The sequence below is a fragment of the Stegostoma tigrinum genome, chromosome 42, assembly GCF_030684315.1.
Source record: "Stegostoma tigrinum isolate sSteTig4 chromosome 42, sSteTig4.hap1, whole genome shotgun sequence".
NCBI classification, from domain to species: domain Eukaryota; kingdom Metazoa; phylum Chordata; class Chondrichthyes; order Orectolobiformes; family Stegostomatidae; genus Stegostoma; species Stegostoma tigrinum.
In genome coordinates this window covers 15377965-15401854 of record NC_081395.1, presented here as the reverse complement: position 1 = coordinate 15401854, position 23890 = coordinate 15377965, and the positions used below count along the sequence as shown (strand labels likewise).

The window sequence follows — 23890 nt, the reverse complement described above, 5'->3', positions numbered from 1 at the left end:
GCGTCTCCAATCACTGAGATCCGGAGGCTCAACTTCTGCAGCTGGGAGCACTTCCTGCACATGTAGTCATCTAGGTCACGGACAGTATCTATGACTCCCCGCACCTAACAAGCTACATGTTCTGCTTGGTTGGAATCTCCTGACATCTCAAGTTTACAATTAATGCCTTAGACTAGAATTATTAATCTTGTTTTGTTGGACTTGCTACTGCATCACTAAGGTTTTGAAAAGTTAACTATGTTCCCACTGCTGTAAATCTGGTGGGTAAGAAAGGGTTAACCAGTAATTGTCAGGTGCCCAGTACTCTCCAATCCAGACCCTTTCTCACCTTTCGGAGTTATAATGTTGCAGGAACCACATTGAAGGTTGTTGCAGTGTTCCTGCAGTTTACCTGTTACTGGGACCCTCCCCGCCACTGTTGCTCTAAGCTAAGTGCCCTGTGAACACTAGGCCCGAATCTGCACCTTGCTAGATTTATAGGCTGACTCGTGATCACTTTTTCATCATGCCAACTTCACAGATGACCAGGTTCATTCAGCTCAATTTCACAGCCTGCCTTCTGTTTTGAATCAGTTTTTCAGGGTTTCACAGGGAAGGATTTAAAATGGGAAATTCAAAGCAAATTCTCTGATGGAGACGCTTGATTCTTCAGGACCTGAATGTCATCGGTTTGTGGACATGGAAGCAGAAAGCGTTGCTCATAGTGAAGAGAAACTGTGGAAGTGTGAAGATTGTGAGAAAGGATTTGATTATCCATCTAAACTGGAAACACATCGGCGCAGTCACACCGGGGAGAGGCCATTCACCTGCTCAGAATGTGGGAAGGGATTCAGTGATTCCTCTTCCCTGCAGAAACATCAGCGAGTTCACACTGGAGAGAGGCCATTCACCTGCTCCAAATGTGAGAAGGGATTCACTCAGCTTGCTCACCTGCTGAAACATCAACGTGTTCACACTGATCAGAGACCTTTTAAATGTCTGGAATGTGGGAAGTGCTTTAAACATTCTGGGGACCTGATGTCCCATCAACGTGTTCACACTGATGAGAGACCATTCAGGTGCTCTGAATGTGGGACTGGATTCAGGCAGTCATCAGACCTCACAGTACACCAGCGAGTTCACACAGGAGAGAAACCATTCACCTGCCCTGAGTGTGAGAAGGGATTCACGACTTCATCTAACCTACTGAGACACCAGCGTGTTCACACCGGGGAGAGACCATTCACCTGCTCTGAATGTGGGAAGGGGTTCACTCAGTCATCCAACCTTCAGTCACATCAGCAAATTCACACTGACGAGAAACTGTTCAGATGCTCTTACTGTGGATCTGGGTTCACAGGACCGTCTCAACTCCGTGTACACCAGCGAGTTCACACTGGCGAAAGGCCATTCATCTGCCTTCAGTGTGGGAGAGGATTCGCTCAGTCCTGTAACCTGCTGAGACACCAGAGAGTTCACAGCGGAGAGAAGCCGTTCACCTGCACAGAGTGTGGGAAAGGATTCACTCAGTCATCCCATCTGCTGATACACCAACGTGTTCACACAGATGAGAGACCATTCAGGTGCACACACTGTGGTGTTGGTTTCAGGCGATCATCGCAACTCATTGAACACCAGTACATTCACACTGGGGAGAAGCCATTCACCTGCTCAGTCTGTGGGAAGGGATTCATTCGGTCATCCCATCTGCTGACACACCTGCAAGTTCACAAGCAGCTCCCCATGTTGGATTTCGTTGTTAATCCGTTCAGAACTGAACCATGTTCATTGGAGTCTGTTTCTGTTAATGTTAATAAACTGCAGCCAAGTCATTGACATCATCCAATCAGCTGTTTGTTGCCATTTCTTCACATTCACCAGCACAGGGCAAAACTGCTAATATTCTTCCTTAACTGAGGTCTGAACTTGCATGTTTTTCTCGTTTATCTCCTGCCTCGATTTCCATTTTGTCCGTCCAGCTTGGATGATCAGTTTGAAGCTTTGTTCATCTGCAAGTACAAAGAGTGAGACTAGAGGAGAGACTGAGAAAATTGTGAAGCAAGCAGTGAACATGGTTCTTTGACAGGTTGAGAGCAGAGTGGGTGGGCAAGAGCTGGAAGAATCATGAGACTTAGCGGTTTGGAGTCATGAGAGCAGAGTGGATGGGTCTATGAAGTGTGGGACCACCAATGGGATTCAGAGTTATGGCAGCAGTGAACCTGTGTGTGTTTGGAGGATGCCTGAACATGTGGTCAAGAGTGTCCACGTGTTTCTCTATGTGCATTGGTCACTGTGCATCTGTGTGGATGTGTGTGTGTTTAGGAATTGGAGTCACCTTTAGCGTATTTAGTATTTCGTCTGAAGTATGAGACTTCATTTAACTATGTTACAGTTGTAACTAGCCTTCTACAATCCTTAAAAAAAAGTTTATTGGTCACACTGCCCTATTATAGAGTGCATGGTCTTCGAAGATATGTTTTTGACATTGGAAAGAATGAAAACTAACTTTCAAATAGGGATAGGCAAGGGGACAACAGTCATCTTGTGGTCATTGGCCATGAGGGTTTAAACAGATGATTTATATAACATTGGTGGCCAACCTGCAAAATAATATATATCAACAAGGATAGCTGGGTAGAGAGAAGGAGGAAGAGAGATGGAGGGTCCAGGGAAACAAACCAGCACTATCTTGGGAGAAGACCTGGAGTTCCCAAAGAAAGAACAAAGATTGTTACCATCAAAGACTGCACAATATCAGTGACAAACAACCCATCACTTCAAAACTGCTAGTCCTGATCCACCATTCTATAGAACAGCTTCAGGTTCAGTGAAGCATTTGCACTGTCAGTCGTATTTGGTTTTGTATTATTAACCAACGTATCAAACCACAGCTTAATAACATTTCAGAAAGTTGCTGCAAATTAGGTAAAGTCACCCGAGACCCAGGGGACCATAGGGCCTCACTGTCACAGAGTACAAACTACTGGTGAGTTTAATGTAGTGTGTGGTGTATGTATTGGATGCTGTGTGTTTGACTGTGCTGCTTGTTTAGCAAATTCTCTGTGCTGTTCTGAATAACGATGATATTAGCCTTCATCTTAACCTGTCCTAATTTTTCTGCCGGTTAATTTATTGGAAACAGGGACTCTCCTTGTTCTAAAGGTGTCATTCCCTAAATGCCCAGTTATTCTTAAGTAATCATTTGTTTACACACTATTTCACCATGATATCCATTTCTAAAACAAATGTTGAAATATTTCCTTCAAACAGACAGGGTTTTATCTTTATCTGGTTGATATAGGGAGTGAGAAGGTATTGGAGGTTTGGTGGGCTTATAAGTTGAGAGATCCCCAGGAACAATTAAGTTGTTTGCCAGGCTTCTGTGAGAAATGAGGGAGAAAAAGACCAGGGGCTCTGACCCCAATTTTAAATTACCGTCTGGCCACAAAGGAGGTGCCACAGGACTGAGAACATAAAATATGATTCCACTTTTCGAGAAAGGCAGTAAAGCTAAACCAGGGAATTACGACCAGTGAATCTTTTATCAGCTATAGCGAAACTATTGTCTATAATTCTGATGAGAATTAATCTCTGAATTCGAAAGCGAGGCTTGATCAAGGATAGTCAGCATAACTTGATTAGAGGGCAATCATGACTAACAAATTTGATTGCATTATTCAAAGAGGTCACAAAGTGTGATGATGTGGGTAGTATAGGTCATAGGGATTTCAGCAAAGTTTTCAATATGGTCCTACATGAGAGACTGATAAAGAAGGTAAAAAGACATGGGATTCAGGATAATTTGGCAAATTGAATCTAATATTGGCTTAGTGACAGGAGACAGAGGGTGTTGCTAGAAGGCTAATTGTGTGACTGGAGGCCTGTGGCTTACCATAAGGATCAGTGTTGGGTCGTTTACTGTTTGTGCTGTGAACATTGTGTGGTGTGGGGGAATGTGGAATGAAAAATAAGTAGGTGGATAATACTAATACTAAAATTGGCTGGGAGGTTGACAGTGAAGAAGGTCTTGGGTTAGAGGAGGACATAAACGAATTTGTCAGATGGACAGATCAGTGATCGATAGAATTTAACCTTGCTAAGTGTGAGGTGATAATTTGGAAGAAGTAACAGAACAATTGGCATTCAACGAATGACAGGACAGTAGAAAACTCAGATACGGAAGGAACTTGTGCTTGCCATAAATCCCTGAAGGTGGCAGGTCAGGTTAATACAGTAGTTAAGTAAGCAGATGGCTAACTTTGTCAATGAAAGTTGTAGATTGTAAGATCAGGGAGGGTTTTTTGGAACTGTCAAGATTTTGGTTTGCCTAGAGCTGGAGTACTGTCTGTAGTCCTGATCTCCTCACTACAGGAAGGATGCGATTGCTCTGGAGGGGTGCAGAGGAGATTCACCACCATGAATCCTGGGATTGAGTATTTTAGCTGTGAAAAGAGGCTGATAAGCTCAGGTTGTTGGAGCAGAGCAGGTTGAGATGCTCTCTGCTTGAGATGTGTAGGATTATGAGGGGAATAGGAAGCGGCTGGTCCCCTTAGTTGAAGGGTCAGTAACAAGGGGGCATAATTTTAAGGTGGGGGGTCTGGCATCACTGCCTCGGATGGCAGATGAGATGGGAACCTTTTAATATGCACTTGTGATGTTATAGCATTCAAGGCTATGAGCTTCGTGCTGAAAAATGGGGCAAGTGCAGACTGAATGTAGTTTTGGTGGTACAGACTTAATGGGTTGGAGGACTGTTTTGTACTGTATGATTAAGCACATGCTTATTTATCTTAGTGCTAGAGAAACTAGATGAAAAGTAGACTACAACCTGTTTCAGAGGCTGTACAGACTTGTTGGATTGGAGATCCTCTTCACTGTATGATTGTATCATCTGTTTAAAGCCAGAAACAGAGCTCCAGAGATCTGAGCTCCATTTCACCCCTTATTGACTCTGATTGGGGGTTCAGCCAGGCCCCATTGTAACTGAAGTATGAGCAATGTAGGCACCAGCCCTGGGAGCAGAAAGAATGGTATCGGGCTGTATTTCCAGGATGAGGAGCTCTCCAAGATTGATTCTGGTTTGCAGCCACGGGGCTTCTCATTCTCAGGGGCATAGACCCCATCCTGGGGCAACTACTGAGGACAGCTGTCTTGAGGGAGTGCGTCAGTCAAGAAAGTGTTCCATTTTGGATTGGGTGGGCTATCAATGAGGTTGTGGCAAGGCAGGAGACCGGGGAAGGCAAGCAGGATTTGCAAAGTTCTGCTGTGAGTCAGACTCATTGATTTTGGTTCTTAGTCTGTTGATATGACCTAGAGAATGGAAGATAGGCAGAGGAGAGAGATAAAATGGGAATGGATGAAACAAATAGGGGAGGTGGGTCTGGATTTCAGCCCGAGGAGGGAGATATGTGGATGGAAATTTATGGCTTTGGGGAAATGAGAAAAAACAAATAGAAATGGGAATTATCTGCCCTGAACTTCCACCCTGGACTAATGGTGATGAGTTTTGGAAACTCAGGATCTTGAAAGAGGATTTGAGGTTGGGAACAGCAAACTTCACATCGACATGGCCCATCAGCACCTGAATACCATATACCATGGGCCTTTGACAAAGGAAAGATGTTTGTTCTGTCTATGGGAAAGCATTTCAAATATCAATGACTGAAAAGGTCTGTGAGACACAGACCCCCAAGTTGGGCTGTTCCAATATTGTGACTGAGAAATTTCACCTATTTTTCATAGTTTGTGAGAAGCATGACACCTTTCCCAACACTGATTAAGCCATGCACTGTTCTGTCTGAGAACAAAGCTTCAAGTGATTACCTAACGTAGACCGACACTCAGACATGCACACCACAGAGAAAAAAAAATGTGGAAGCAGGCCCTTTAACCCAACAAGTCCACACCAACACTCAGGGCATCCCACTCAGACCCACCTAAGCTACAAATCCCTGGCACTATGGGCAATTTAGCATAGCCTATCCACCTGGCCTGCACATCTTTGGACTGTGGGAGGAAACCCACACAGACATGGGGAGAATGAGCAAACTCCACACAAACTGTCACCTGAGGGTGGAATTGAACCCAGGTTCCCTCATGCTGTGAGGCAGCAGTGCTGACCTGATGTAGGGAGTGTGTCAAAGGATTTAATGATCCATTGTTGTGATCACATTGAGTTCAGCACTATGGAGGAATCATAGAAATATGAGGGCTGCAGTGTAGAATTCAATTATTTATTACAACTGAAAATCCAACAACACACTCTTGTTGAGGACAGCTCTCTGGCAAAAATATGGAAATGTGAGGACTGTGGTAAAGGATTCCCTTATGGATGCCAGCTGATTCTACATTGATGCAGACAGTTAGGGTGTTGGGGGCAGGAGCCATTCAGCTGCTTTAAGTTTGGAAGGGGATTTACTGAGTCAACTATCTTATTGCACCAACAAATTCTTTCCTTATATTCACTCATGGGGCATGGGTGTTGCTGGTTAGGCAGCATTTATTGGCCATCCCTAGTTGCCCATGGGAAGGTGGTGGTGAGCTGCCTTTTTGAACTGCTATCGTCAATGCTGTTATGTGCCCCCATCAGGGAGGCAATTGCAGGATGTTGGCACACCAACAGTGAAGGAATGGCAATATATTTCCAAGTCAGGACAGTGAGTCGCTTGGAGGAGAACTTGAAGGCGGTATTATTCCCCAGTATCTGCTATTCTTGTCCATCCACGTAGAAATAATTGTGGGTTTGGAAGGTGCTGGCTCAGGACATTTGGTGAATATCTGCAGTGCATCTTGTAGATAGTACACTGCTGTGATTGAGTGTTGATGCTGGAGGGAGTGAATGTTTGTGGGTGTGGTGTAATCAAGTGAGTTGCTTTGTCCTGGTAACCCTGAGGATATTGATGGGGGTGGGGTGTTTCAAAGATAGTAACACCATTGAATATCAAGGGGTGATGGTTAGATAATCTCTTATTGGAGGTGACATTGCTTGGCATTTGAGTGGTGCAGATGTTCTTAGCCACTTGTCAGCCCGAGCCTGGATATTGTCTAGATCTTGTTGCATTTTATAACTACTTCAGTATCTGGGGAGCCAGGAATGGAACTGGGAATTCTAGGAGACAAAATATGGAGCTGCAGTGGCAGGAGTAGTCATAGAATCCCTACAGTGTGGGGACAGGCCATTTGGCCCAACAAGTCCACACCACACCTCTGAAGAATATCCCACCCAGATCCATTCCCTTTCCCTATAACCAAGAACTTCCCATGTCTAACCCACCTCTCCCTGGACACTATGGGAAATTTAGCATGATCAGTCCACCTAACCTGCACATCTTTAGATGGTGGGAGAAAACCAGAGCACCCAGAGGAAACCCATGCAGACACAGGGAAAATGTGCAAACTCCACACCTGAGGGTGGAATTGAACCCAGATTCCTGGTGCTGTGAGGCAGCAGTGCTAACCACTCAGCGACCGTGCCACCCTAAGAGCACTTCAGGAGGGACAGCAGAAATTTGTCCCAAGGAAGAAGAAAGATACTAAGGGGAGGATGAGGCAACCATGGCTGACAAGGGAAGTCCAGGGACAGCATTAAAGCAAAAGAAAAACCATACAATGTGGTGAAGATTAGAGGGCAGCCAGATGATTGGGAAGCCTTTTAAAAACCACCAGTGGGTAACTTAAAAAATCAATAAGGGGGGGAGAAAATGAAATCTGAGAATAAGCTAGCTAGTTAAACAAGATTGCAAGAATTTTTTTAAAGATATATAAAAGAGGTAAGGATTGACATTGGACCACTAGAAAATGAGACTGGAGAAGTAGTAATGAGGAAAGAAATGGTAAAGGAGCTGAATAGGTACTTTGCATCAGTCTTCACAGTTGAAGACAAGTAGTACACCAGAATTTTAAGAGAGTTAGGGGATAGAGGTGAGTATAGTGACCATCACTCAAGAGAAGGTAAAAGGCCTGAAGGTGAATAAATCACCCAGTCTGAACTACATCACAGAGTTCTGTAGGGGATAGCTGAGAGATTGCAGAGCCCTTGGCAATGATTGTTCAAGAATCACTGACGTCAAGGAGGGTTGCAGAGTAATGAAAAATGGCTAATATAACATTGCTGTTTAAGAAAGGAGAGAGGCAGAAAACAGCAAATTATAAACTGATTAGCCTGACCTTGGTCGTTTGTAAGTTTTTAAGAGCCCATTATTAAAGATGGGGTTGCAGCAGTCTTGACAGTGTGTGGTAAAGTAGAGTTGAGCCAGCATGACTTTGTCAAGGAGAAGTCATACCTGACAAATCTGTTTGAGTTCTTTGAGGAGATAATGAGCAAGTTTAACAAAGGAGAGCCAGGCAGACGTGATACATTTGGGATTTCCACAGGCCTTTGACAAAGTGTCACACAGGACACACATAAGGTAGGAGCCCAAGGTATTAGGGGCAAGGTACTTAGCCAATAGATGATTGGCTGACCAGAAGAAGGCAGAGAGTAGATCTTTTTCAGCATGGCAGCCAGTGGTGAATGGAGGTCTTGGAGGCATAGAATCATAGAATTCTTATAATGTGGAAGTAAGCCATTTGGCCTATTGAGTTCACACTAAGCCTCCAATGAGCATTCCATGCAGACCCATACCCTACCTTATCCCACTAATCCTGCATTTCCCACGGCCAGTCCACCTAAACTGCACATTTTTGGACTGTCGAAGGAAACCGAAGCACCCAGCGGAAACCTGTGCAGACATAAGGAGAATGTGTAAACTCCACACAGTCACCCAAGGCTCGAATCAAATCAGGATCCCTGAGGGTGTGGTAACCAGAGAGCTGCCGTTATATTCCATTCGGCACATTTTTGCCCAATCTCCTGATCTGCTGAATTCCTTCTGCTGCTTTCTCAAAACTACCTGTCCCTCCACCTATCTTTGTGTCACCTGCAAACTTAACAACAATGCCCTCAGTTATTTTGTACAGATTGTTTTTTGTGGTCTCAATGCCAAAGTAGCATAGTGGGTCTGTCGTTGGCACTGCTGCCTCACAGCATCAGGGACCCAAATTTGATTCCAGCCTTGGGTGACTGTGTGGCGTTTGCACATTCTCCCCATGTCTGCATGGGTTTCTGCTGGGTGCTTCGGTTTCCTCCCAGTGCAAAGATGTGCAGTTTAGGTAGACTGGCCATGCTAAATTGCTCATTGTGTCCAGGAATGTGCAAGCCAGGTGGATTAATCTTGGGAAGTGCAGGGTAGGGGGATGGGTCTGGGTGGGATGCTTTTCAGAGGGGCAATGTGGGCAATTGGTCTTTGAAAAGATATACAACTCTGAAAGGTTCCACTGATTAAACTTAAATGAGAAATTAATTCTCACTGGTTTCCCATTTTGCTGCAGTCATTTCACAATGTGCTTTGTGAAATTAAGTTATCAAGGGATGTAAAGCAGAATTTAGGTTGGTGCAGTTTGGAAGTTGTTAGATGAATCATTTATGACCCAGCAGCGGCAACATGAAGTAGAAGTGAAACCCACAACAAAGGCTGGTTTGAGATCAACTCATTGGAGGTGACATTTTTCATTGAAGTAAAAAGTAAGTCTGACCTTGTGCACAACATCAGCAAGAAGGCTGTATAGCCTGAAAGTAGCTCAGACAGTTGTGTAAAAGACAGGGAGACAATGTGTAAAATAAAGGAACCTGTCAGGAAATATAAACTGACTGTGACAATGGGAAGGAAACCTGCATACTCTATATGCTGGTGCCTCCTCGACCTCTACCATTTCCCCCCTCACTTCCACCCCCAAGAGAGCACTTGGATACCAAAGTTCCCAGATGAAATCAACAGATGGTAGATTCCTCATTAACTGAAATAAACAGAAGTCTCACTGGATAAAACATGACTTTGAGCTGTACCACTATAACTGAAAACATCTTCCAGTCTCAGTTTGACTCTCCTGTGACTCCTGTCATGGTTAAGTTGGATGAGGAACAATTAGTTACTTACTATGTAGAAAGTCCACCAGCAGCAAGGTACTTTCCTTGAACTGCTGAAGCACAGAAACCCTGAGCTACTACCACAGCTTCATGTCTTCTTGCTTCTCATTTGGGAGATCAGATCCATTCTACTGGCCATGTGTGGTATAAAAATAATCACAATTTTCATAAAACAAGGAGACTGAGGAGATTGCAATAACTGCAAGGAGATCTTACTCAGCATCTCAGGGAAGATTTTCATTAGGGTCATGATTATAAGACTCCATCCACTTGCAGAGTGAGTGTGTCCAAGAAGCACAGATCCTGTGCTAGTAGATCAACGGTGGGTCAGCAGATACAGGTAAAGTGTAAGCAACAGAACATACTTCCTTACTATACTTTTATAGATCTCAGGAGAGCATTCAACATCATCAGCAGGACAGGATTTGACAATTTTGGGGAAGTTCTGAAGAAGGATGACTGGACCCAAAATGTTAATTCTGCTTTCTTCTCCACAGATGCTGCTCAGTCTGATCCATTCATTTTATGACCATAAACTTTGTGTTAATTACTCTTCCAAAAACCACTTCCCAGTTTCAGGGTGACATGAGTAATAAACACTTTTCTCGGAGAGACTTACTGTTTGATGGAATAGGCAACTGGTTAATAATGTAACAAGAACAAATCAGGGTAGGACTCATGTACTTAATGTCCTGGAGAGTGTTGCCCAACAAAAAGACCTTGGGGTGTAGGTTCATAGTGCCTTCAAAGAGTCACAGGTAGGCACAGTAGTGAAGAAGACATTTGGTACACTTGCTTTTATTGGTCAGTATATTCAGTATAGGAATTGAGAGGTCATGTTGTAGTTATGCAGAACATTGGTTAAGGCACTTCTGTAACATTGTGTTCAATTCTGGTCTTCCTGCTACTGGGAAGATGTTAAGAAACTTGAAAGGGTTCAGAGGAGATTTACAAGAATTTTGCTAGGATTGAGAAGTTTGAACTGCAGGGACATATTTCCTTGGAGCATCAGAAGTTGAGTGGTGACCTTATAGTGGTTTTTAAAATCATGAGGGGCATGGTTAGGGTGAAGAGCCAAAGTCTTTTTACTGAGTGGGGGAGGGAGAGAAAGATTTTAAAAGCACCTGAGAAGTTGCATTCTCACACAGGGGGTGCTGCCTGTATGGAACAAACTGCCAGAGGAAGTGTTGGAGGTGGGTATAATTCCAACATCTTAAAGGCACCTGGGTGTTTTTTTGAATAGGAAGAGTTTAGAAGGATATGGGCAAAATGCTGGCAAATGGGTCTAGATTAATTTTGGATATCTGGTCAGCATAAGAGGCCTCACCAACATCCTGTGCAACCTCAACATGACGTCCCAACTCCTATTCTCAAAGGCCTAAGCAATGATGGCAAGCGTGCTAAACTCAGTGCCTGTAAGGGTGATAGACAGAAACCCTCATAATGTTTAAGAAGTTTTTAAGATGTGAACTGGTGATGAAAAGGCACACAAAGCCATGGGCCAAGTGCTGGAAGCTGGGATTAGAATAGCTAAGTATTTGTTTTTGACCAGTGCTGATATGATGGGCTGAAAGGCCTTTTTCTGTCTGAATGTCATAGAGGTCTACAGCACAATGTCCACAAGATCATCCTAATTCACTGAATAAAATAATCTCTCCTCATCTTCACACTGGACTTTTTTTACCAGCCAACTTGCATTGAAAACAATGTCTCTCAATGGATATGCAAACTCCTCCAAAATAAATTCAACACCTGTAAAATATCTCAGTCTTCTCTGATCTAAAGAGAATAAGACCAGCTTCCTCAATCTCTCCATGGAACCGAAAACATTTGTCCCTGATGCTATTCTGGAAAAATTTCCCTCTAGTCTTTCCAACATCTTGAGGGTCACATTTCAGGAAAGATGTGAAAATTGAGCACATTGGCCAAGTGAAGACAAATCATCATCGAAACCATATCCTCTTCTATAACACCCAGTTGCCATTTCTATGATTGAAAAGTGCAGCAGGACTTTGTCAGCTCCTGCGACATTTAGATTAACTGGTTAAGAAGGCATATGGAGTATTTGCCTTTATTTACTGAGATATAGAGTTTGAGAGCAGGGACACTGCTGGAACTGTATAAAACCCTGGTCACAGTTAGACTTCTGTGTGCAGTTCTGGAATCCACATTATAGGAAGGATGTGATAGCACATTGCACATAACACATGTGGAGGGTGCAGAAGAGATTTACCAGGATGTTGCCCAGGCTGGAGTCCTAGTCATGAACCAATATTGGGAAGACTGGGGTTGATTTCCTCATTTTCCGCCTGGGGACCCTGCAGCACTCCAGACTCAATATCGAGTTCAAAATTTTAGGGCTTAAATTCTCCCATGTCCAAGCCCCCTACACCACACACCAGGCCTTGTTCCCACATAACCTGCCATTATACGCCACCTGTTGTCACGAACCGTCCCTGTTAACAACTATGCACCCTTCCAGCCTGCTCATTATCAACTCTTTGTCTGTCCAACTGCTCTTCTCTCTCTTTAGGCTCTATCCTATTGTTTACTCCATACTCCATCCCCCTCCCTTTTTCTGCATGTAAACTGATGCTTTCCCTGCCACCATCAGTTCTGAGGAAGGGTCACCGGACCCGAAATGTTAACTCTGTTTTTCTCTTCACGGATGCTGCCAGACGCTTCTGAGGTTTTACTGCAGCTTCTGTTTTTGTTCTTAATTTCCTTGGAGCAGAGTTGAGTGAAGGCTGACGTGATTGAGATGAATAAAATCAAGGTGCACAAATAGAGTAGATAGGACAAAAACCTTTGTGAAGGGATCAGTGATGAGGGGGCACAGGTCTAAGGTAACGGACAGAAGGTTTATGTGGGATGTGAGGATTTTTTAAGGTTTTAGCAAAAATCTCTAGATCTGGTTGTGGGTGATGTTGTTGCCTTGCTCGCTGGTTTGTTTTTCTTCAGTCATTTTATCACCATGCTAGGTAATACCATCAGTGAGGCCTCTCATAAATCGATGTTGCTCTACTTCACTTGGGATTTATACTGTCCAGTCTGTTATGGTCATTTCTGGTTTTGTTCTGTATGGGTTTGTATAGAACATAGAACAATACAGCGCAGAACAGGCCCTTCGGCCCTCGATGTTGCGCCGACCTGTGAACTAATCTAAGCCCCTCCCCCTACACTATCCCATCACTATCCATATGCTTATCCAAGGGATATGGGGACAAATTCTATATGTTTGTTGATTGCATTGTGGGTTGAGAACCAAAACTCTAGGAACTCCCATGCATGTCTGTGTTTGGCTTGGACTACTATTGTTACGTTGTCCCAGTTAAACTGATGGCCTTCATTGTCCGAGTATACTGATATTAAGGAAAGTGTGTTGTGTTGTTTTGCTGTCAACTGGTGTTCATGTATTCTGATGGCTAGTTCATTCCTGTCTGTCCAATGTAATGTTTCTGTGGTATTTTGTAAACCACGTTGGTTCCGCATGTTGTGGGAATGGGGTCTTTAGTCCTTGTGAGTGCTTGTCGTAGAGTGGCTGTGGGCTTGCATGCTATCAAACTCGATGACAAACAAACACTCACAAGGACTAAAGACCCCATTCCCAAAACATGGAAAACACATCTTTAACCTATTAAATCTTTCTTGATAGGTATAACCTGTTAGTTACAGCATTATTCCGGTAAATCTTCTTTGCATGTTCTCCAATGATTCTAGATACATCCTACTGTTTGAAGACCTGAGCAAATATGGATATCAAATTCAACATTATCTAGAAATGTTGTGGACAGATGAGACCCGCACAAAGCACATCCATTAAACCAACTTCCATCCGCCCTATGAATGGGACTGTCTCACTTTGAAACTTTCAGGGTCTTGTCTGTTATGAAGAAGTCTGATTGTTCTAAATGTGTTAAATCTAGTTATGCAGGAGACTCAGAGAGTACCAGGGAAAGGGACGGACTCTGGAGTTAGTTATGGAAAAGGATAAAACTGATCTAAAAGTTAAAGTTTGAAATTGGAGAAGGGCCAACTTTGATGGCATTAGGCAAGAAATTTCAAACGTTGATTGGGAGATGCTATTTGCAGGTAAATGGGCAGTTGGAAAGTGGGATGCCTTCAAAAATGAGATAATGGGAATCGAGAAGCTGTTAGCCTGAAGGGTGAGGCTGGTATGTTTAGGGAATGGTGGATGACTAGAAAGATTGAGACTCTGGTCAAGAAAAAAAAGGAGGCATATGGCAGGTATAGGCAGCTAGGATTGAGTGAATCCCTCAAGGAGTAGGAGTATACTCAAGAGGGAAATCAGGAGGGAAAAAAAAGGGCATGAGATAGCTTTGGCAAATGGGGTTACAAAGAATCCAGAAAGATTCTACAGATACATTAAGGGTAAAAGAGTAACTAGGGAGAGAATATGCCCTCTTATAGATCAACAAGGCAATGTTTTGAACAGCAGGAGATGGGTGAGATACTAAATGCGTATTTTGAGTCAATATTCACTGTGGAGAAGAACATGGAAGCTAGAGAACTTGGAGAAATAATCAATAATGTCTTGAAAACTATTCAAATTACAGAAGGCACAGTCATAGATGTTGCCCACAAGGACTTTCGTGACAAGGTTCCACGGGGTAGGGAGAGCTGGACATTTGAATACAAAATTGGCCTAAAGGCAGGAGACAGAGGGTGGTGATGGAAGGTTGTTTGTCGGACTGGAGGCCTGTGACCAGGAGTGTGCCGCAAGGAACGGTGCTGAGTCCACTGCTTTTTTTCATTTATGTAAATGATTTGCTGTGAATATAGGAGGAATGGTTAATTAGTTTGCAGATGAAACCAAAATTCATGATGTAGTGGACAGTAAAGAAAGTTATCTCAGAGTAAAACAGGGCCTTGATCAGATGGGCCAATGGGCTGAGGAGTGGCAGATGGAGTTTCATTTAAATAAATGTGAAATGTTGCATTTTGAAAACACATCAAGGCAAGACTTATATTTAATGGTAGGTTCCTGGGGAGTGTTGTCTAAGGTGAGAGGGGAAAGATTTAAAAGGAACCTTAGGGGCACTTTTTCACACAGATGATGATGTGTGTATTGAATGACATGCCAGAGGAGTGGTAGAGACTGGTACAATTACAAAAGATAAAAGGATAGGTGCATTAATAGGAAGGGCTTAAAGGGATATGAGCCAAATGCTGGCAAATGGAACTAGAATAATTTAGGATATCTGGTCAGCATGGATGAGTTGGACTGAAGAGTCTGTTTCCATGCTGTACAGCTCTAGAACTGAACTTGTCATGGTGATCAAAGTCAATGAATTTAGCCTCCCCAATTTTCAAATAGAGGAAATACCTGCCCATCCAGTACTGGATGTCGAGTGAGCAATCTGATAATTTAGCAACATTGGAAGAGTAAAGAAAGGTTGTGATCAAGTAGAATTGGGCATTATCAGTGTGTACGTGAAATCTGACGTGGTATTTTCAGTTGATGTCGTCCAGTGCGCCATGTAGATGAGAAGTATAAGGGACTAAGGCTAGATCCTTGGGGTACGCCAAGCTCAGGAACACTGAAGAGGAAAGGAAGTTGGGAGATGAGGTAGTAGTTTGTGAAGATAGTGGTGTTAATTTTTTTAGCATGGCTGGCAGTGGTGGATTTAGAGCTGAGAGGGGCAGTACCAGAAAAACAGTTAACATTATTAGTGAACCTGGAATAATTGATAATTAGCATTAACTGAGAAGAGGGTCAAGTGAATAAAGGTGAGTCACATGATAGAATTATTTCTGACAGGGCAAGTTGAGGCAGGAGAGAAATTGGAGACAATTGCATTTCAAGGCTCAGATAATGGGAGCTATAGAGACTTGTTTTGTTAGGTGGCTTAGTGGAAGGGAGGGAAGCCATACAGGCAACTGATCCAATTGGTGTAATCTTAGTTACATTGAACTTCCAATGACTCCTCCTTGTTAGAGATGGGAATGGTCAAGATAGAGAAAACCCTGCAAAGGAACTAACCTGATTTAGCACAGCACAATTTATTTGATTTTGATCCAGAACAACAATACCAATAACTCAGTTTGAATTTACTAACATTGTCAGAAAGAGAGGCCAATCAAAATGGTTGTATCCCAGATATGATCACAGCAAGATCCAATCATTGCAGTTACTTGCAAGGTCTGTGGTCTTGGCAGGTTAGAGGACTAAGTGACTCCTTCCAGCAGAATAAGTGAACAGCCTCTCTCCAGTGTGCATTTCTTGGTGTTTCAGCGGGTTGGATAACTGATTAAATTCCTTACCATGCTCAGAGCAGGTGAATGGCTCTTCTCCAGTGTGAATTCGTTGCTGTACAGTGAAGTCAGGTGATCCCTTGAACCTAACTCCATAATCAGAGCTTTGATCTGTCTCCGATCAGTGTAAACACATTAAAGGCACATCAGTTCCTAAGAATGCTTAAACACTTCCCAAAGTTGACGTTTAAAAGGTTTATCATGAAAAAGGTTTACGAGAAGGGCGGATGAATCGGTGAATCCTTGCTCACTATCAGAGCAGGTAAAGGGTCTCATCCAGTATGAACTCACTGATCCTTTACCAGGTTGTATAAATCACTGAACTCGCCTCCCCATTACATAGAACAAATGAATGGCCTCTCTCCAGTGTGAATCCTCAGGTATGACATCAGTTCTCCCTCTCCATCTAGTGTCAAAGAAACCTTAGAGTCTCAGTTGGACATGGCAGATGTTGCACTTTCGACGCCTTTACCGCCTGAAGAAGAGGATAAATTTTTTTCCAAGATGCCCTGGGCACAAGAGGTGAGCTATGTTCCTGTACACACCCCCTATCTGAGGCTGAGACGGAGGAACTGGACTTAGTGCGGAAATGCCCCAAGAGAGACTGTAAAATAAAGAACAGGCCCATGTCCCCAGACTTAGAGGGGAAGGAATGTAATGATTATAACAAGATCAGCTAAGTGGACCTCACCGAAAATGAGTTCCCTCCTGGGGCTGTTAAACTGGTCCAATCAGGGAGCCCCGGCTGCTAGACACAAACAAAAAGGTCCCAGGTTCTGTTCACTTTGAGAACTGGCTCTGAGGAAGCCAGACTAGTGTCAATTACTATGCACATTGGACTTGTTCACATAAAAGGTGACTTGTTAATGGGATACCAGCCTCTATGGAATTATTTCAGGAGGTAAATCTTCAAGATAATTTTTACGTACCTGTTGAATCAGCATTTTACCCAATTCCCTCTCTCTGTCAATAGATTACAAGTGGGAACACTTCAAAAATACTTCATTTGTTTCTAAGGCTCCTTCTGTTGTTCTCAGGTGGTTAAAAAGCTTTGTTGAATGTTGAATGTGTGTCTTTCTTTCTACTGTTTGTTGATCTCCATTAACAATCATATAGAATGGTAAAATATATCTGTTCCTTTCAGTGTCTGCCACACTCTCTGAGTCTATCTGTCTCGTTTTGTTTCTGTGTATCCACCTCACCCCCTTTCACTCTCTCGGTGCGTCCATGTCGCTCATTTCTCAGTGCTGCTCTTTAAAACGTGTAAAAATCCAAGGTAGTTTGACATTTGACCTCTTGGTTGCTGTAACACCCTTCCTTGGCCACAGCGTCGAGAGCTGGGATCACATTCTGAGGTAATGTGTCAGTCAGTTAGGACTGAAGTGAGGAGAAATTTCTTCCCTCAAATGGTTGTGAATCTTTGGAATTTTTCACACCAGAGGTCAGGGGATCCTCAGTCAATGCATCAAAATTCTGTACTGAACCAGACTAACCATTCCTGATTTAATAACAATAACTTTGGAGAGTTGGTTTTGTGCTGTGGTTGTGGTTGAATGGTTGACATGCTGGTTTTAAAAACTCTTGAGAGATGCCTTAGCTTTGAACACTGCTAATTATATTTAGATTCCTGACTTTTAATATATTTCCACAGACGTAATTATTGGCTACAGGGAACAAACATCACCCTTGTTTTCGTTCATTTGCAAGGACCCAGAACATAGAATATATAAAATGTAGAATACATACAGCGTGCAAGTAGGCCATTCAGCCCATCAAGTCCACACCGACCCTCCAAAGAGCATCCCACCCAGACCCATTCCCCCACCATATCCCTTGCATTTCCCATTGGCTAATCCACCTAACCCATACATCCCTGGACATTATAGGAAATTTGCCATGTTCAATCCATGGCTAAATTTGCAGATACAAGTCAAAAAAAAACTCAGAGAAATTGCTGACATCCTTGCTCTGCCTGTTTGTCTCTCCTCTGGCCTCTACTTCCGGCATAAATCTGTATGTTTTCCTCTGCTTGTGTCAAAGTGTTTCAGTTCCTCAAAGTTACAATTCCAAACAATGTACAGATTAGTTGTGGTACTTCGTATTAGAATCATACAGAGAGAGAAAAAAATCTAAACATTGTAAAAGGAAATTTTGTTTTTATTTTTCCCAGTGGAGACCTTTCAGCTGCTGAACACCCATTTGTTACAATGGAGAGGCTAACTGAAATTTTCACAGAACATTTTAGTGATAGCGAGCACAATACCATATGTTTTAAGTTTGTTATGGAAAAGGAGAAAAGTGGTCTTTGCAGAAAAGGGGTTTTTGATTGGGGTAATGCAGATTTTTAATAAAATAAGGCACATCTGGCCAAAATAGACTGGGAACAGTGAGTTGAGTGTAAATCTGCAGCGGAGCAGTAAGAGATATTCAAAAAGCTATAGGCTCAACATGTTCCTTTCAAGCTGAAATGTAAGAATAACAAGTCCAGAGAATCCTGGATTTCCAGGAGTATTTGGGACTGGATAAAAAGGAAAAGAGAGACATAGTAACAGGGAATAAAGGGATGATCAGTCAGAGCAACAGTGGAGAGGAGGTGGAGTGGAGTGAAACTGGGGTGAATGGTAGCAGCAGATGGTCCAGATTAAAGCCTGAGGGGCATGGCTCCAATCAAACTCAGTCAGAACAGCAGTGGGAGAGGGGCAGAGTGACCCTTCATTGAATCTACAGGCAGAACTCCTGAGATGACATCAGGATTCAAAAAGGACACAGGGCAAAAAGATCGGTTGCTTAGAAACCAGATTTAGGGACTGAGTGATTCATACAGAGAGAGAGAGAGGGGAAGTCCTTATTTTGTGGTTCGTAACTTTTTAGGAGTAAAGAGAAGGAGCGAGAAATATGATTTGGTGAGTAGCAGGTATGGTTAGGTGACTTTTTCCCAGCCAATTCCTTGCAATTTGTGGGATTCAAAACAGCAAGAGGACTCAACTTGTGTAATGCTCTTCCTGCAACATATGGGAAATCGGGGACACTTTGAGTATCTGTAGTGACCACGTATGCAGGACGTGTGTTCAGCTGCATGGAGTGGCTGGAGCTATGAATGGACTCATTACAGAGCATCCGTGATGATGAGGACATTGTGGAAAGCACATTTAACGAGCTCGTCACACCACAAGTAAAGGTGACACAGGCAGAAATGTGGTAAACAAGAGAATAGTGCAGGAGCTCTCTGTGGCTATCACCTCTCAATCAGATATATATGTTAGATACTGTCAGGGCTGATAGCCAATCGGGAAAGCAGCAACAGCCAAGTCGGCGGCACCATAGTTGGCTCTGCTGCACAGCAGTAATTTCCCTACCATGGAATGTGAGACACACAGGTCTGCAATTGCCTGGCTTATCTTGATCATCTATTTCAAAATGTGGAAACATGTTGGCTACCTTCTAGTCCTCTGTCAGGTCCCTGTGGCCAGAGAGAAACCAGAAATTTGGTTAAGGGCCCCTGCAATTTCCTCCCTCATTTTCCACAGCAGCTTCAGATACAGCTGGGTATTTGTCCATATTTAACACATCAAAACTCCCAATACCTCCTCACTTATTGTATCAATCTGCTGATGAAGTTCACAGAATTCTGTGTCTACGTCCTCCCCCAGAATGAAGACAGCTGAGAAGCACTTGTTTAAGAATCTACCAATATCGTTTGACTCTATGCACAAATTTCCCACTTATATGTGAGGTGATGCACTTGGGCAGGACAAACAATACAAGTGAATACAAGATGAACAGTAGGATCCTGGGAAGCACCAAAGATCAAAGGAACATTGGTATGTATTCACTGCTCCCTTACGGTTTCAGGACAGGGGATGAAATGGTTTAGAAAGCATATGTTTGCCTTTATTGCCTGAGGCACAGATTTTAAGAGCAGGTAGGTTATGTTGGAACTGTATCAAACATTAGGTAGGCCCCAGCTGGAGTATTGTGTACTGTTCTGGAATCCATGTTATAAAAGGTATGTGATAGCAATGGAGAGGGTGCAGAGGAGATTTGCAAGGGTGTTGCGTGGCTGAACAATTTCTGTTATGAAGAAAAATTGGACAGACTGGGGTTATGTTCTGTAAAACAGAGGAGATTGAGAGGGTACGTGATTGAGATGTATAAATTGAGGGGCATAGATAGGGTAGACAGGAATAATTTCTTTCCCTTGATGGAGTGATCAAGCATAGACTTCACATAGAGGGTAAGAACCAGATGGGGCTTTCCAACAATTGACAATGGTTTTATGGTCATCATTGGACTCTTAATTCCAGATTTTTCTATTGAATTTAAATTCTATCAACAGCAATATCACCAGGCCATTGCCTCCCCATGATACCTACTAAGATACTGCATCATTTTCTGTTTGGAATGATTGTCTGTTTTGAGTATCTTTTACTGATATTGAAGGTTTTTGTAAATTTCTTTAGTAGAGGAGTAGATTAGAATTGACAGCTCGGGCACTCAGATCAGAATCACTGAATTCAGTAGGATCAGAATATCATCCAGTTTTGAATTTGGAGGGTAAAAGATTTGCCTGTTTTCAGTGGGCAAAGATTTCAGCTAAGAGGAGGTATAATTATTTAATGGAAGGCCAATTTCAATTGTATATGAATGGATAAATTAGAATCAAATTTGTAACTGAACATTGGGTTAGTTCTGACACGGTCAAGATATATTCCAATGAAGCGAGTAAGTAGCACAAATGAATTGACAAGATGACAAAGTCAAGAAATTAAGGTGAAAAAGGAAAGTATGTGTGTGACAAAAATCAGGTTGATAATTCAACTGTGAACTAGGCAGAATTTAGAGCGATCAGCGGCAAGTAAGAGAAGCAAAGAGGGAGTATGAAAAGACTGGAAGCAAACATGGAAGTTGATCAAGAAGTCTTCTATAGGCGTGTAAATAGTAAAACAAAAAGTGGTAAAAGGAGCAGTGGGTCCAACTGGGACTTAGAAAGGAAACAGAAGGCATGTCCCATGTATTAAATATGAATTTTACCTCTAACTTTATCAAGGAAGAAGACGCAACCCAGGCCATAGTGAAAGAGGAGGAAATTCAGACACTTGAAGTGTTTAAAATTGATGAGAAGGAGACATTGAATGGGATGTGCATGAAAATTAATGTGACATCAGGAACAGATGAAATGTTACTGGGGCAAGTGGGAGTGAAAATTGAGTGAAAAGAGGCAATGGCTGTAATTTTCTAATCTTCATTGGGTTTGAGGGCAGGGACAGGTTCCAAATGACACACAGCTTTTCAAATTAGCCTTAGTGCTAGGGAATCCTCAAGAACTAATAATTCAGAAGAAAAACACTGTGTTAATTAAGGAAGACCAACTTGGTTTTGTTGGCGGATTATCATAGCCTTGCTTACATTTTTTTTTGATGAAGCGTCAAGCAGAATTCTTCGAGGTAATGTTGCTGATGTGCTGTTTATAGAGTTGCAAAATGTATTTGCAAAATTCCATGCAAAAGACTTGTGAGCAGCGTTAGAACTAGAATAAAAGGCAGTAAGTTGAGTCATGAAATTGGAAGACAGGAAAAAGAGATCACTGGTTATTTGGTATTTTTCAAAATGCAGGAAAGTTAATAGTGGAGTTAGTACTGAAGTTAGTGGTGGAGTTCACCATGGATTGCTGTTAGGACTCCTCTTTCTGATTTACACAAGTGAACTTGATGTAATTGAAGCAAAGGCAAAAAGTATTGAAGAAGCTCCCAGATCTGGCAGCATGTGTGGAGGGAAAAACATGATTAATGTTTCGAGTCCTGTGCGAGACTCAAAACAGTAGCTCTGTTTCTCTCCACGGATACTGCCAAATCTGCTAAGTTTTTCCAGCATTTTCAGCCTTAGTTTCCGTTTTCAGCATTTGCAGTTCTTTGTTTATTTTTGATAGAACTATCCTTTGTGTACAGGGAATAGTTTTAAATTTTGCATAATTTTAGATGAGCTCAGACTGGGGACAAGTTCTCTGTACTGAAGGCCATTAGTGAATTGCTTGGGTTCCTACAACAATATGTCAGCTTTTTCCAACTGCCAGTCCCATAAATGACCAGGTTCATTTGACTGAATTTCATTTGGCTGTTTTTGTGGGTTCTCTCTCAGTTGTCTTTCTGTTTTAAGTCAGTTTCACAGGATAAGAGAAGGAGAAGATTTGCAACCAGGGAACTGAAACCGACCATACCTGGAACTGCCACTTGCCCAATTTATCACAACTTGTGATAGAATAATTAACATGGAAGGAAAAAGCACTGATCACAGTGGAGAGAAACCGCACATGTGTTGTTTATGTGGGCAAAGCTTCAGTTGATCACCTGGCCTGTCAAAACAACAAATGCAACCACATTGGGGAGAAGCTGTGGAAAAGTGTGGACTATGCGATGGGATTAAATTATCCCTCGGACTTTGAAATTCATCACGCAGTCACGCTAGAGAGAGACCATTTACCTGCTATGTGAATGGAAAGATTCTCTTGTTCTTTGAACCTGCGAGTTCACACTGGGGAGAAACCATTCATCTGCTCCACGTGTGGGAACAGATTTGCTCAAGCATCCAACCTGTTGACACACCAGCGAACTCACACTGCAGAGAGGCCTTTTTAAATGCCAGGACCATAAGAAGTGCTATAAAAACTCCAGCAAATTGATTCAATGTGTTCACACTGGGGAGAGACCATTCATCAGTTCCATATGTCGGGAGATTCAATCAGTCATCCAATCTACTGACACACCAACAGGTTCATACTGACAGGAGACCTTGTAAATGCCCAGATTGTGGGAAGTGATATAAAAGTACTGAAGAACTGTTGCATCATTAACGTATTCACACGCGATGAGAAACCATTCGGGTGCTCACAATGTTTTGCCTGGGTTCAGGCAATCACCACAACTCACTGTACACTAGTAAGATCACACTGGAGAGACACTATTCATCTGCTCAGAGTTTGGAAGGGGATTTACTCAGTAATCCACACTGCCAACACCAGTGAGTTCACGGGTAACTGCAGTGACTGGATTTTGCTGTTAATCACATCCTAGAATGAATGATGTCCATTGGGGTCTGTTTCTATTGATGTTAATAAACTCTAGCCCCAGTTACATGTGCTAATAATATGAAGAAACACAAAGTATTGAGTCTTGTTAAATCTCTAATACAGGCTAGTTCCTTTTGAAGGACTATCCCTGTTAGGCTTAGATGGGGGAGATGGTTGGGTAAGTCAGAAACCTTCTCCCAGACCGAGCATCATAGAATGCCTACAGCATGGAAAGAAGCTATTCTATCGATCAAATCTTTACCGACCGTCTGAACAGGATCCCACCCAGACTGAGCCTCTACGCTTATCCCCATAACCCCGCAGTTTTACCATGGCTAATCCACCTAGCCTGCATATCCCTAGCCACGACAATTTAGCACAGCCAATCTGCCTAACCTGTGCATCTTTGCGACTGTGGGAGGAAACCGTAGCACTTAGCCGAAACCTATGCAGATGCAGGGAGAATGTGCAGACTCCATTCATTCCATCACTCAAGGCTGGATTCCAACCTGGGTCCCTGTGAGGGAGCAGTGCTATCTCCAATGCTAACTGTCCAGTGCTAACTGGACTTCACCAGTTTCAAAATCTCCCCTTCCCCTACTGCATCC

At 42.8% G+C, this 23890-nt stretch overlaps 1 protein-coding gene across 1 annotated transcript; it reads left to right on the top strand.

The window, feature by feature from the left end:
* The first annotated feature begins 599 nt into the window (after window positions 1-599).
* Window positions 600-23725, top strand: LOC125449229 (zinc finger protein 239-like). The gene is made up of 2 exons (XM_048524929.2): window positions 600-1713; window positions 22750-23725. Exons 1-2 carry the CDS (start codon window positions 631-633, stop codon window positions 22849-22851), a joined length of 1185 nt encoding a protein of 394 aa, XP_048380886.2. The 5' UTR covers window positions 600-630; the 3' UTR covers window positions 22852-23725.
* Window positions 23726-23890: the final 165 nt, after the last annotated feature.